Genomic DNA, 13,650 nt, shown 5'->3' with positions numbered 1-13,650 from the left:
CATCATCAGAGGTGCCTGGGATGGTGTTGATGAGGACGTTATCGTCAACTGATTTGAAGCATCGTTTCGACCAAGGCCAATCGAAGCTGAACCACATGCTATCTTGGAGGAAGAGGAGGAGACTGCCGTGGATGGACCGGAGTTCGTGAATGTTGTTCGAGGAGGACATTGTGATGGACTTGAATTGACTGTGGGTATTGTGAATGATTGTGTGTACGATTCTGAACGCTGGACAGTCTAATAATGTGTATCTTTAGGTTTGAATAAAAATTGAATCGGGATTTGCATCGTTCTTTTTTATTCCTTCATTGATCACTTTGGACAAGACTGTACATCAGAGGGATGTTCGGTTTTGTCTCCAGTTATGTGACGGACAACTTCTCATTCTTACCAATTTCGCACTGCCAAGTATCATTGAAAGCCCGAAGCTGGTAAGGGATGATAAGACCCGAAGACATGCTCCATTACCTCCCTGAGCAGTGCCTCACTTTGAAAGGGCAGGTCAGTCCCTAAAACCAGCAGAAGCCAATATGTCAGTTGGACTTTTTTCATGGACACCCTGTACACTATCAGCCATTAGCACTGGGACACCCTATACACTACCAATGACGATAAGTTGAAAATGTTCTGGGACACTCAGTACAATGGCCGAAGGCCCGATCCCATTATCATGCATTCATATGAGACCTACGAATCGGTTTCAACAACCTAAACAATAAGGATTGGACTCGAAACTGAAGTATATTGGATATGAGGCCTGGACAACCCTCTCTGGAATCCCAGCCAATGATCGGCCTTCTCAACAGCTCTGTTCGCCACCCTATGAGTCAGGGGCGGCGACACCGGCTGTTAATGAAGTGGTGTTATTTTCATGAAACTACAGTATTTGCTGTGGCAAGTCAACAGATATAAAGAAATTATTTGATGAAAAAATTAATTTCGAATTTTGCTAATTGGGTAATAGGGGGCGTGTTTTGAGTTTTTTCTGCCAGTTGGCTGAAAAGAGTGGAAATATCAAAGTCTGTCTAATTTGTCGATTATCAAAAAATTTCCGTTTTCAACTACCAGTTTATTTTTCACCATTTACTTGCCCAACTGTCCGGAATATCATATCAAAATTTCAGATTCACAACCCCACGCAGTATTTGATGCGTCGCGGTCAAACATTGACAATTTAACTGCTAAAAGGCTTAACAAATCTAAATTTTCAGCTCCATAGCTTGCTTATTCTGGCCAGGGCTGGTCTTTGAATTTGGTGCTGTTGGCTGCAAAATCATGACTTTTTGTCGATTTTGTCCTCTTTCGTCGCTTTTGGCACAGTTGTACCACTCTTTGAAATGTCTTTCATTTCTCCAAAAATGTCCAGATATCACTTTCCTTTGTTGGAGAGTTGTGGGATGTCATCTACATTAGTTTGGAAAAATTCTCAAAATGTTAACCCTGAAATCTACCTTCATTGAGACAAGACCACTAATGAATATATTCATAGGTTGGAGGGTCAAGGCCTATCAATTAGACGAGTGCATGTTTTTAACTCTCAAGTACATATTTGGAGAGGTATTGAAAACATATTTGCTGTGGCAAGTCTACAGATATAAAGAAATTATTTGATGAAAAAATTAATTTCGTATTTTGCTAATTGGGTAATAGGGAGCGTGTTTTGAGTTTTTTCTGCCAGTTGGCTGAAAAGAGTGGAAATATCAAAGTCTGTCTAATTTGTCGATTATCAAAAAAATTCCGTTTTCAACTACCAGTTTATTTTTCACCATTTACTTGCCCGACTGTCCGGAATAACGTAATCTAAATTTCAGATTCACAACCCCACGCAGTATTTGATGCGTCGCGGTCAAACATTGACAATTTAACTGCTAAAAGGCTGAAAAAATTAATTGTGGTCTTGTCTCAGAGGAATGCAGTGACAATCTTTATCAGTTTAGTAAAATATTTGTTTTAGAACATGTAGAAATAGTAGTTAGTAAATAGGAGTGATTTTCAAAGAATAAGAAATAGACCAGGGGGTATTTTATCGACTGGCCACATTAAAGTGGCCACTATGCATACAGTAGTGACCTTATACATGCTGACCTATGCCACATAATCATGTTGCCGGTGTGGCGGGGATAGTAGTCATAGGGCTGATAGTCCGTGTAACAATAGCCTGCATTGCTAAATGTTTTGGTTAGGGTTAGCGGTACAATAGATCATGCTGCTTAATTGGTCAAATACAATGCTACCGGACTATGACTCCAGGGGGACTATATCCGCTGTCACACCGGTATGCATCACATATACTATGACATTCATAAGCATGAGGATTAGATAGCTGGAGCTACTGTTGGCCTGAGCAGATGTATGCCTTGCTTGTGAGGCAGATAATAAGTCTTTGTTGTAGTTTCTCTTCAAGTTCAGATAATCAGTCATTAGTCATGGTAGTGCAATGTCTCAATGTCTCACTGGATTGGTCAAACAGCCAACACTGCTGAAAGTTGATAAACTTGTTAGTAAGGTTCACAGAAAGTCAATGTTACCTCTGGGAACGATAAATAATTTGCATTTTTGACATCGCCTTATGTCTTCATTTTCTTCCATCTGTGCATAGTCGCATCAGTTGTGTTTCACTACCGCCACCAATAGCTGCATGGTGGCAACATATATGTGACACCCTCAAATCCACCAATTTATGAACCATAATATTGGAAAAACGAGTATGGGATATGTCTAATAATGTGAAAATACATGTCTGGTTGGAATTTGACAGTTCTGGTAAACATTATTTCGTCCTCTTCTTCGCAAAATGTCGTTTATATAAACGATTCGCCTATCATGTCAATTGCAAGTTTTCTTCAAGAAGCACGTACAATTAATTGGTGTTCAGGATTTTTTTCGAACTGTCTCGACATCTTTCTTCAAAATACGTTATGGGTATAATATCTTTCAAATACTTCTCGTAATGGCGTCATATAATAGCTCGTAAGGCGTACTAAGTCGCAACTGCGGAAAGCCTGTATCTACCGATCTTTGTTTTAAAAGGCCAAATAGGAATAATGGCCTGTCTACATGGAGTATAATAGACATGCCATCAATTTTTCGTGGTGTATGACATGATGTGAACAGGCCTAGCTCATAAATTAACAACTAATTTTGATGCTTACCATGGAGCGAAAGCCAAAATGACGACTGTTGTCGTTAACATGACTGCACCAATCAAGCCGACACTAAAATACACACCAACTGTAAAATAGAATATATTAAAATTTATAAATGCAACTTAAATAAAATGTATTTATCAATACGTGTCCTTCCGTGCATAAACAACTTGGCGCTGCAGGGGAGGGGGCTCCCAAGAATTGGTTGTATAGCGTAATATGGGGCATAATAATATAATTGGCGTAATAAGACCATGGTGCCACAGTGCATGTTGAGTACCAATCTGACCAAGATGACATGGTCGTTCATGCCCGATCGTGTACTACTGACGTATAACTTACCCATCCTTTCCCTGTCATCGCTGTCATCAACAACAACAAGGCGGTTGCTCATGTAGACAACAATATCACCATCTTCCATTATTATATAATAATAATACGTTTTATCTGGATCAACGAACCAAGTTGCGGTGGTATCTTCGGTGTTTGGTACGATGTAATTCTCGCAGTAATCTGTGCCGGTTTGGCAGTATTTGACCTTTACTACAGTATATGTTCCGATTACTTGTTTCCAGCTTATGGTGACTCTGTTGTCCGTCCGGCTTCGACCAGTGACGGTGATTTCGGATATCTCCACCGCTGCAGTATCAAATTGAATTGAATTGGTGGTTGTTGATTAATGATTCAATGATACAACGCGTTAAAGTATAAGTCTAGGAGTAATCATAAATGCTATTAGACACAATTATTTTGATTAAAGCTAATTTCGTACAAGCAATATAATGCCGATCCCGCGCCTACAGTCGATACCGGAACAATTACTTCAATATCAAGTTAAGGAGTTTCTGAATGTAACCTTATTTCGGGCCCTATTCACGGCATGTACTGTACATCAAGCCAATTCCAGCCAACTGACCTGTGCCAGACTTTTAAACAGGAAATGAGAAGGTACTTTCACCGCCCGAGAACATATAATGAGTACTCATATGGCAAGCCGTGTGTCCAATAATTAAGAAAACCTGGTTTTATTGAAGAAAACCTGGTTTTATTGAAAAGATGAACCTGGTTTTATTGAAGAAAATCTGGTTTTATTGAAGAAAACCTGGTTTTATTCTTTCAAAACTTAGTTTTATGCAAGAAAACCATGTTTAAGAAAACCATGTTTTCTTCCATAAAACTAGGTTTTCTTAATTATTGGACACACGGCATGCCATATACTCGGGCTAAATTGTTGGTCGTGTGAAATCCCCTTTAGCTGATATGTAGTTCTGGGTGGTGTACCAAGTATCAATGACATGTGTTCCAATACAGAAACATGGCTTCACCCTGGCATGCCTGTTGCTCGCCGTCATTCAGGGAATATATCAGCATACACGTGTGCGTAAGTATGATCTACGGCGTAAAGTAAGATCCAAAAAGGTACCTTTCATAGAGAACTTAAAATTTGTCTTTAAAAAAGTAAAATGTATTTACTATTACAACATGCTAATGAACAAGCAATGAACGGCTCCTAATCGGGTGTGACAGATTTAAGACAAAACGCAATAGTTCAAGCATGTTCAAGGTCAGACAATTATGTTCTTCTTGTCAACCTTTTCATATTTGTGCAGTGGATGATAACGAACATTGTTTTTCTCCAATGTTCACAATATGACTAGTTTAGCGAGTCGTTGTACGCATATTTGTCACCCCGCAATTTAACTTTGAAGAAAAATATTTGAAGAAAAATCTAATGAATGCAAAAGGGAACATCATCAGCCTGAACGGGCTTTCTGTGAAACAGTGATTGATCTCAAGATGAAACGATTACATGATGACTGATCCGATGCCTCCGTTTCATCGGTTTGTACTTTTTATTGTGCGTCTATTTGTTTATTCATGTTTATCGTCGTAAATGTCAACTGTGTTTATCAACTTCTATACTGATAGAACGTAAAACAGTTAGTTTGTAATAAAGGCATTTTAATTTTTATTCAATATAATTTGATTTACTTATCACGTTTATACAACATCAACAACTTAGGAACTTACCTGCTTTTATAAGCCTGAACTTGAAGATTTTCGCTTGAAATCCGTTGGTTTTCACAGAACACGTGTAGTGTGTATAATCATGTGATTTAACGTTTTTGATGATCAACTTACTCCATGTTGACCCGGAAAATATTTCATATTCTCGCGATGAGATCGCCAGCGGGATGCCGTCTTTGACCTTGGACCAAACGTAACCATTATTGGCTGGTATCGGGTTGGCGGTGATTAACAGTTCAAACGTAGCCTCCTTCCCATTTTCTCCCACAACGTCGGACTTCAATTTTAAACCGGGTGGTAATCTAGGAGGGTCTGCAAGTGGACAGGAGGGAGCATGGATATGGGTTCCTACCACTTCTAAATGATGTGAATTGTAGCTGTGTAATTTTGAGACATGATCTCGGTTGAGCAAAAGACTAAGTGTTATTTTATGGCAACGTTAAACCTAAGTCATCCTACCTTAAACTCGCAGTGTGGCTGAAACTTTTAGGAGTTTCAGCATGCAATAGCGGGAGTCCATTTATCTAGATCACAATATCAGTAGTTCAGCATAAATGATTGTCGAGGTTGGGATAGACTTAACCTTTGCGGAGTTGTGCCATGGTTTAAAGATTTGATACCGAACCGGAAGTATTGATTGTCTCACCAAAACTGCGAGGGGGAGCTTAAATGTAGACCAGAAATGTTTTGGCCAACATTTCAGCTCCACCCGAGAAGTTCAGGTGAGACAATCATTACCGACAGTGAAATCAATTTCTATTCTAAAACATCTCAAATTAAATAGCGAATAATATGGTTTTGAATGCTTTTAAAATGTTTCCACATTCCACATTCTACCATAACCGCTGAATTCATAACGATGCTTCATTGGCGCGTTGTGCATTTACACTGTAATGTGCGGTTCATTCTAAACCGAGTTGTTTTAGAACATAGTATAATGCACGACTGCTCAGACAAGTAAAAAATGGATGTCACGCCTCTAAAACCAGTATACTTTATAACCACATACAAATGTATAATGTTGTATTGAGGTCATCATATCTTCAATAAAATATACTTTGAGCATGAACGAGGTTAAATTTTGCTTTAAAAAGGACAACATCAACAAATAAATTGAATTAAAATGCAGAACACTCCAAAAAGCCGGTTTTGTTGAGGATTTTTGCCTCTTCCTAAAACAAGTTTTCCTCTAAAGGCTTGTTTTTTAAGAACGCATGGAGATTTCAGAGTCTGACAATGTCTAACTTTTATCGGATAAATCGGGAAACAGTTAGAGAAACCGTTAAGAAGTCGGAAAGTCTTCTACTAGTGGGTGGGAAGCACAAAGAACCCAGGTCTAAAATGGTGATAAGATCATCATAATATTCTTAGTTAACATCTTGTTCAATCACGTGTACATCTACATCCACAATTGTTACGAAATTCTTGTCAGATTCTCAGCTAAGACATAACTAATAATCAAAAGAGAACACCTAACGGTCACTCATGAAAATCCTCATTCTTTGAACATCTGCCAAAATCACAGACGTATTTGATCAACTGAACGTTGTCTTAAAAAATGTTCACAAAATATGGAAGTGGATTTTTTTACAGTGCAAAAACATCAATATAAATTTGCTCACTTTGAATATATCTTAGTTTAAGATTTGCGCGATAGATAACCGCCGCAGTGTCAATAAAGAAAACCGAACTTACATTGTACACTGAGGTTTACCGACGCCTGTCCAATTCCCCTAATGTTCCAAGCCTTGCACGTGTACATTCCACTCTTATCGTACGGAATACGTGCATATTCCAAGATCTTCCCATTCTGCGTGCTGGTCCGAGTATCCTGTATTATTTCTTCTGCGGTGGAACCAATTTTTTTCCAGAGCCACTGATACCGCGTGATGTGTTCCGGGGAGCCTCCACTGGTGACGCATTGAAACTGCATGGATTCATTTTCATTCACAGTTGTCTTGCTTATGACTTGAACGTTGGGGATAGCTGAATAAAGACAGTATGTCAGGAAAATATCAGAATTACATCGGAAACAAACATGCATGAGCTTATTTTTTGATTAAAACACATCGAGAGGCTTTATATATCACTAGTAGGAGGCTTTTTCCGACTTCTTAACGGTTTCTCTAACTTTTCTCTGATTTAGCCGACAAAGGCCCGACATTGTCCGACTTATCTCTTAAAGGTCAGATTTCCAGAACACCTGCGAAAATGTTAGGGCTTCCCAAATTAGGGCATTAAAGAATGGGGTTAATGAGGTGGCCTTACTAAGAGAGCTAATTAGTATTCAACCTTTAATAGGGTCGCTCTGAGTGCATCTTTGAAAAAAATAGCCCAGCATCCATGTTTTCAAGGAATGTTTTCACTAGGGAAGTAGGCCTACTAGCAAATGTTTACAAACTTGGTGTCGTATGCCTGGTTTCCTTAGTACTGCGCTGAGTCCGAACTGAGCCCGAAGTGGTGGAGGAGGGTTGACCTGTGAAAATGAAGAAGAAAATATGTCATTATGGATGCCACCGGGCAATAACAATAGCGCTCTGATGCGGTCAAAATAACGTTGAATAAGTTAAACTTTTTTTTTTTTTTCAGTTCAGCATCTATATATAAGTACCAGAACAGGTAAAAGTATCTTTATGTCTACCACCGCCTTAACCGCTGGATGAAATCTCCTACTTTTTCGTGCGTAAATGTAAATTTTACCCCGTGGAGGCATTCAGCCACGTCCCTAATTCATATTTTTTAGCGCAAAATGTGTTTTTCGTGTTTTTTTTCGTATGAACATACTGAGAGTGTGTTCTTTCGTATGAACAGCTGGCCAAACAAGATATAATTGCTTTAGGATTTGGAAGTCTAGCCAAAATGGTGAAACCTACGGTTAACGCCTAAAGTGCGTAAGTGGCCATAAAACCAGATAACTTTTACTTTTTACCAGGCTAACAAGACAGGCGTGCGCCGCCTGTAGTTTGATAAACTAATGTGATATAGATTCCCAGCCTCGACCAACACCAATATGTACGCCAAGTGGTCACTACAACTCCGAAACAGACACCACCATGTTCACCGATTCTATTCAAATCCCATCGGAATGTCACATCATATATACTAGAAAATGTCAATATTGTCGTTGCAGTCATTACAGATTTGTGGCGGGATTTGATCGGACATAGGTCTACCCCAAAACAATCGCCAACGCACGATTTGGTCCTCAAAATCAACGACATGCTCATAACTAAGCAAGTTGCAGGTCTCCTCCAAAACCTATTCGAGTGCATACAGGCCAGTTTCTGATGATGAAAGGTAGCAGGACAACTATCCCATTGGATTTCTCACATGTAATCTAATGGCTCCGACGGCATGCCAACTGTTCGCCTTAACTTGAAATTGGGTGCAAATTGTTATGCTTCTCCGAACCTTGGCATCCCAAATACACTCTTTATGGAACATGCTTTTAAACTTTCGGTTAAGTTTTCAGGGAGAAGTTGTTTCAGTTAAAAGTATTTATTAATCAGCATATTTACAAATAGCCAGACGAGTATACAGTAGTACGAGGATATTGAGTCATCATTATCCTGCTACGATTGTGCGGGAATGGCTAGACCAATTATGATCAAATTACGTCCATAATCCAAGTCGAAGGGCGATTAACATTATAAATGCCCCGCCCCGTCTCGAACCCGCCAGTTAGAGTAAAAATTGACAACTTTGCTGGACTGAGCACATTTTTCTAATCAGGCCTGGGTAAGACGGCGAGTCATGCGAGGAACTACTGTATATTGTTCTTATGAAGAGGAAAATAAAGATTATTATAATCAATATGAAATACAAGTGTGTGTCTCTGTTGGTTATTCCGATCCTTCCACTAAATCCGCCCCCCCCCCCCCCCACACACACGCACACCCTAAAATCACCACCAATAGATAGGCTAGGGTTTAAAAATAACTGTCACAAGCCCAAAACCCAATGCGTAGGTCTATTTTGCAACACATCTGAATGCAAACCCGGTGTAGAAGTTTAAAATGTCCTAGGATAGAATGCCCGGGAAACAAATGATTCTATAATGCGCTTCAATCTCTGAGCTATTGACGGTCAGGGTCTCTATAGAACCATATTGCAGAATACAATAGGGCCGGACACTTTTTCCAGGGGGGCATTTGTTACTGTTACACCGGCATAGCTGTTTTGCATGCGCCCCCATTGAAAAGATGTCCTTCCCTAGTAATGATGGTGGATTATCATTCTTAGATACCAACATGCCCATTAATTACATTAATGAGCACAATCATTTGTGAAGTTCAATTCTAGGCCAGGCCTAGGGAGTAGGCCCTGAGTTAAAATGTGCAAATTAGATTTGATCACTGGTAATTAAGGGGATGGTCACTTCGTAATTTGGTTTACATATGTTTTACTAAGTCAAATTAACTGTTGAAAGAAAAATTCCATTGGTATGGTAAATTATAGCTCCTAGTAAGGTATGGGCATTTGAAAATATTGATTTTTTTCATCTGATCGCTTTTACCAAGACAATTTTATGTGATTTGTAAAGTGCTCAAATCCTTAGTAAGAACATTATATTATTCCAAACAAAGACCTAGGTGTATGGTACAAGGTTTATATTACTGATTTGGATCATAAAAGTCATTGCATGTTGTCATTTTAAGCATAAATTCAACCAAAAAGTGGATTTTCTTATACTTTCCTTGGTGCAACTGGGGGTGAACACCCAATAGAACAACCAGCAATAAACCACTTGCGAACTTAGGTTGATCATTTCATGAGGGATTTTAAATGCTCTGTTGGTCACATTCATGTCATTTACAGTTGTCTGCTTTGGTGTGCAGTGATTATGTAATACCAACCAACTTGTTTGTACTGACTGGTTTTCGTTGATGATTTTTTTTGGAGAAGGTACATTATGTTATACACCAGAACGGTAGCCTATGAGCATATTACGATGTAACCATGGCCACTTAAAAATGCAGCTATTGACTTCATGTGCTTGACCGACACATGATTCTGATGCACAAGTCCGTGTACAATGCAGAAGGTAGAGGGTGGCCCATTTTGTGTCCAGGGGCAAGTCTCAGTTCTTGAACAGACGACTGACTGTAGACTTGCAGAAGGCAATGACAAAAGTTCTACCACCTAGAGATTCATTTTTCCCTAGTCAAACCGTAGTGGCTATCATCTGTCATTGGTCAGCGATGTGATACACGTTGGTAAGACATCAAGGACTACAAGGTACCATGTGACATGGATAAGGTAAGGAAAAAACGTGCTATTGTGGATTACACAAGTTTCATATTTGTGATTGATATATTACAACTTATGAGAGATATGTGATCAATGCGTGTTTCTTGTAATTAAGTGAGTTAGCAGATTTCTTTGACTATTATGACCCATCATCTACCACACATGGCTTTCCTTTGTGATATAAGTTGCATAACATGATCCCTATGGCAAATAGCTTTCCTCAGATGAAATAGATATTCATTTAATAAGCAATAATTATCAATTGTGCTCATTTCATCCATGTAATGACTTTATCCGCCATCAGCATATCACTTATAATGTCAGTTTATGCAATATTTGGAAAAAAGCGTGCCATAGACGCCATCAAGGTGACCAATTCTAAAGTTTGTCAACACCCACAGTGAGATTCAATAGCAAAGTGATTGGTTTTGTTAACTTCGGCATGTAGATACTATAGAGCATAGAAGAGAAATGCCCCCTTCATCACATCTTGCTCCATCGATAGTACTTGATTCCTGTGGAAACCAGTCCACTAAGGGTCAATACTAGTAAACCAGACCCTATTCATTCACATGTTTAAGAAACTAGCCAAGCATGAGCGAGCTGGACTACTTCAATTCATAATTGACCACAACTTACGTTTCTCTGCCCGTGATGATTTTTCCATAATGACCCCGTTTTAGCCCTTTTGGTGGGTCCATTTTATCAAGATTGCCTAGGGATTAGGGGGTTAGCCGTTCCTCCCCACTAAAGAAATAAATATGAAATATTGTGCAGCGTCAATTTTGGGAACGAGACAGTTCGCCAGCAAATATATCTCTATCACAAATAGCGCTTTTGAATTTTTAAATTGACTGAAGAACGACCATTTAAGAGCTATAGAAATGAGGCAGTTTTGTCGATCTCGCCTGGATCTCATCGTCTGATGAAGCGCCGCGGCTTTGCCTCGAGCAGGTCGCAGTGATGATCACTCAAACGTGTTCAGTTGCCGTGCGCAGTTGTTACTGTAGAACGGAAAATATCCTCAACATAACATTTTCGCGAATGCCTCACGATGGACATATTCGCAGCAGAATATTTTCGCGAGTGAAGAATATTTTTCCAAGAAAATTTAAACTGTCTACTGTCTATTTTGTCTCTAAGCTATTCGTGTATTGGGACTGTAGTGTAAAATGTCCCCTACTTAGCATAATCTGGGCAATAATTAAGTAAAATTTGTTTAAGTTAAGTGTAATTATGACAAGTGCTAATTGCGCGGCGTATACACGTAGGTCTTCGTTGGGCCACGCCGTATGCAGTGCCTCTGTGGAAACATGGCAACAATGACATTTTCCCGTTTTACAGTACATAGTGCACAATATTTTGGAAATGTGAAATGAAAATTGTTTGTAAAGTTTACAGAATTTATGCTTTAAATGGAATTCAAATGTTCTGGAATAGTGGATTTTACTGAGAAGGCTTATCCTCATGCATCTAATTCAAAGTTAAATATCATCGATTTTTGAAAAGAGAGTCACATGTCAACTATAATGAATAAATAAATAAATATAGAATTTGTAAAGCGCCTTTCCAGGTCACCCTGCTCAAAGCGCTACCTCCTCTATTTTTTGAAGTGAAGATTGAACAAAGAAGGGATTTGAATTGGGTGAGGGTCTCAGCAGATGTAATTGCTTTGGGGAGTCGATTCCAGAGATAAGGGGCAGCAACGGAGAAACTGCGATCCCCGTACTTGAGCGAGGTACAAGGAGACACTTTGAACATGATGACCTGGTATGGCGCCCACCTTCTTTACGCTGCAAAAGTGAAGACAGATATGATGGCGCAAGTCCATTGAGGGCCTTGAAACACATCACCAGCACCTTGAAGACAGCTCGGCTCTTTACAGGGAGCCAATGGAGCTGCTTCAAGATGGGGGCGATGTGATCACGCTTCCACGTACCATAGATAAGCCTTGCGGCTGAGTTCTGTACCCGCTGGAGCGGAGCAATGGTTTGGTCCGGTAAAAAGTACAGAAGCCCATTGCTCATATCCAGCCTTGAGGTGACGTAAGCATGGACAAGGCGTTCAGCACTAGCTTGGACAAGGAACTTGCGGATCCGACCTATCCTGTACAAGGAGAAGTACATGGATTTACACATGTTGCGAATATGATCTTTCATAGTCATGTTTTTGTCAAACCTGACACCAAGATCTCTGACCGACTCGGAGCTTGAGATGGATACACCATCAATGGTGATTTCAGGCACTGAACCAAGTCTACGACTTGATACAATGTCCATGAACTCAGTCTTTGGATCATTTAGAGCTAACTTGTTCACGTGAAGCCACTTTTTGACATCAATGATGCACTTTTGAACCTTTTTTACCATATCATATCATTACCGGCGTCGTAACCCTATTGGATTTTTGCCGGAGGTATGGAGTCCACTATAGGCTACTGTCCACCTATGTAGGATCTTTTACTTGCCCTGGCATAGACACTCAGGTACAAGGGACCACGGCTTTTAGTCTCATCCGACAGACCCTCGAGTATTTCATACGTTAATGTACGTATTGTGAAGAGCCAGGAATTTTAGTTCCTTGAAGCCACGCCGGTTCATCCAGAAATACAATCCTGGGTTCTCCCCGGGATCGAACCCGGGCCCTATTGCGTGGTAGCCAGCAGTGTTAACCACTAGGCTATGGGGCTCTACTAAAATTAGATTTTCCGGGGTTCGAACCCGTGACCACCCAATCCGTAGTGCAACCGTATAACCGCCGAGGCCATCAAGGCTTTACTGGCAGGACCCTGGACAGGATGACCAGATGGGAAGGAATCTACCAACTGGCTGTCGTCAGCGTAGAGCTCAAATGGAACCTGGTTATGATGCATTACATCGCCGAGTGGGATCGTGTAGATCGTATACAACACGGGTCCCAACACTGAGCCCTGGGGCACACCGTATCGTAGGGGCACACTACTCGAGATGTTACCGCTGACGCTAACAGAGAAAGTTCTATCTTTCAAATAGGAAGAAAACCATTCCAACGCCTGACCCTGAATACCAACGCATTCTTGGAGCCTGTCCAGTAGAATGTGATGATCGACAGTATCGAAGGCTGCTGACAAATCTAGCAAAACCAAGAGTACTCCCTCTCCCCTGTCGAGAGATGTGAAAATCTGGTCCGACATCTTTAGTAGAACAGTTTCAGTACCATGATTCGGTCGATAACCAGATTGATGTGG

The 13,650-nt window shown here is 40.2% G+C and overlaps 1 protein-coding gene across 2 annotated transcripts in view; it reads right to left on the bottom strand.

Moving 5' to 3' along the window:
* The window catches only part of LOC135502304 (uncharacterized), a 35,292-nt gene that overhangs the window by 7,561 nt on the left and 14,081 nt on the right, over positions 1–13,650 (bottom strand). For both annotated transcript variants that reach the window (XM_064795023.1, XM_064795021.1), the window contains 5 exons: positions 7,576–7,650; positions 6,870–7,160; positions 5,178–5,486; positions 3,489–3,785; positions 3,153–3,231 (listed from right to left, as the gene is read on the bottom strand). In XM_064795023.1, the coding sequence (XP_064651093.1) occupies positions 3,153–3,231; positions 3,489–3,785; positions 5,178–5,486; positions 6,870–7,160; positions 7,576–7,650 (1,051 nt within the window). The remainder of the gene's footprint in view (positions 1–3,152; positions 3,232–3,488; positions 3,786–5,177; positions 5,487–6,869; positions 7,161–7,575; positions 7,651–13,650) is intronic.

Source organism: Lineus longissimus, chromosome 18, assembly GCF_910592395.1.
Source record: "Lineus longissimus chromosome 18, tnLinLong1.2, whole genome shotgun sequence".
In the NCBI taxonomy this organism is placed as follows: domain Eukaryota; kingdom Metazoa; phylum Nemertea; class Pilidiophora; order Heteronemertea; family Lineidae; genus Lineus; species Lineus longissimus.
This window is presented reverse-complemented; position numbering and strand designations above follow the sequence as displayed.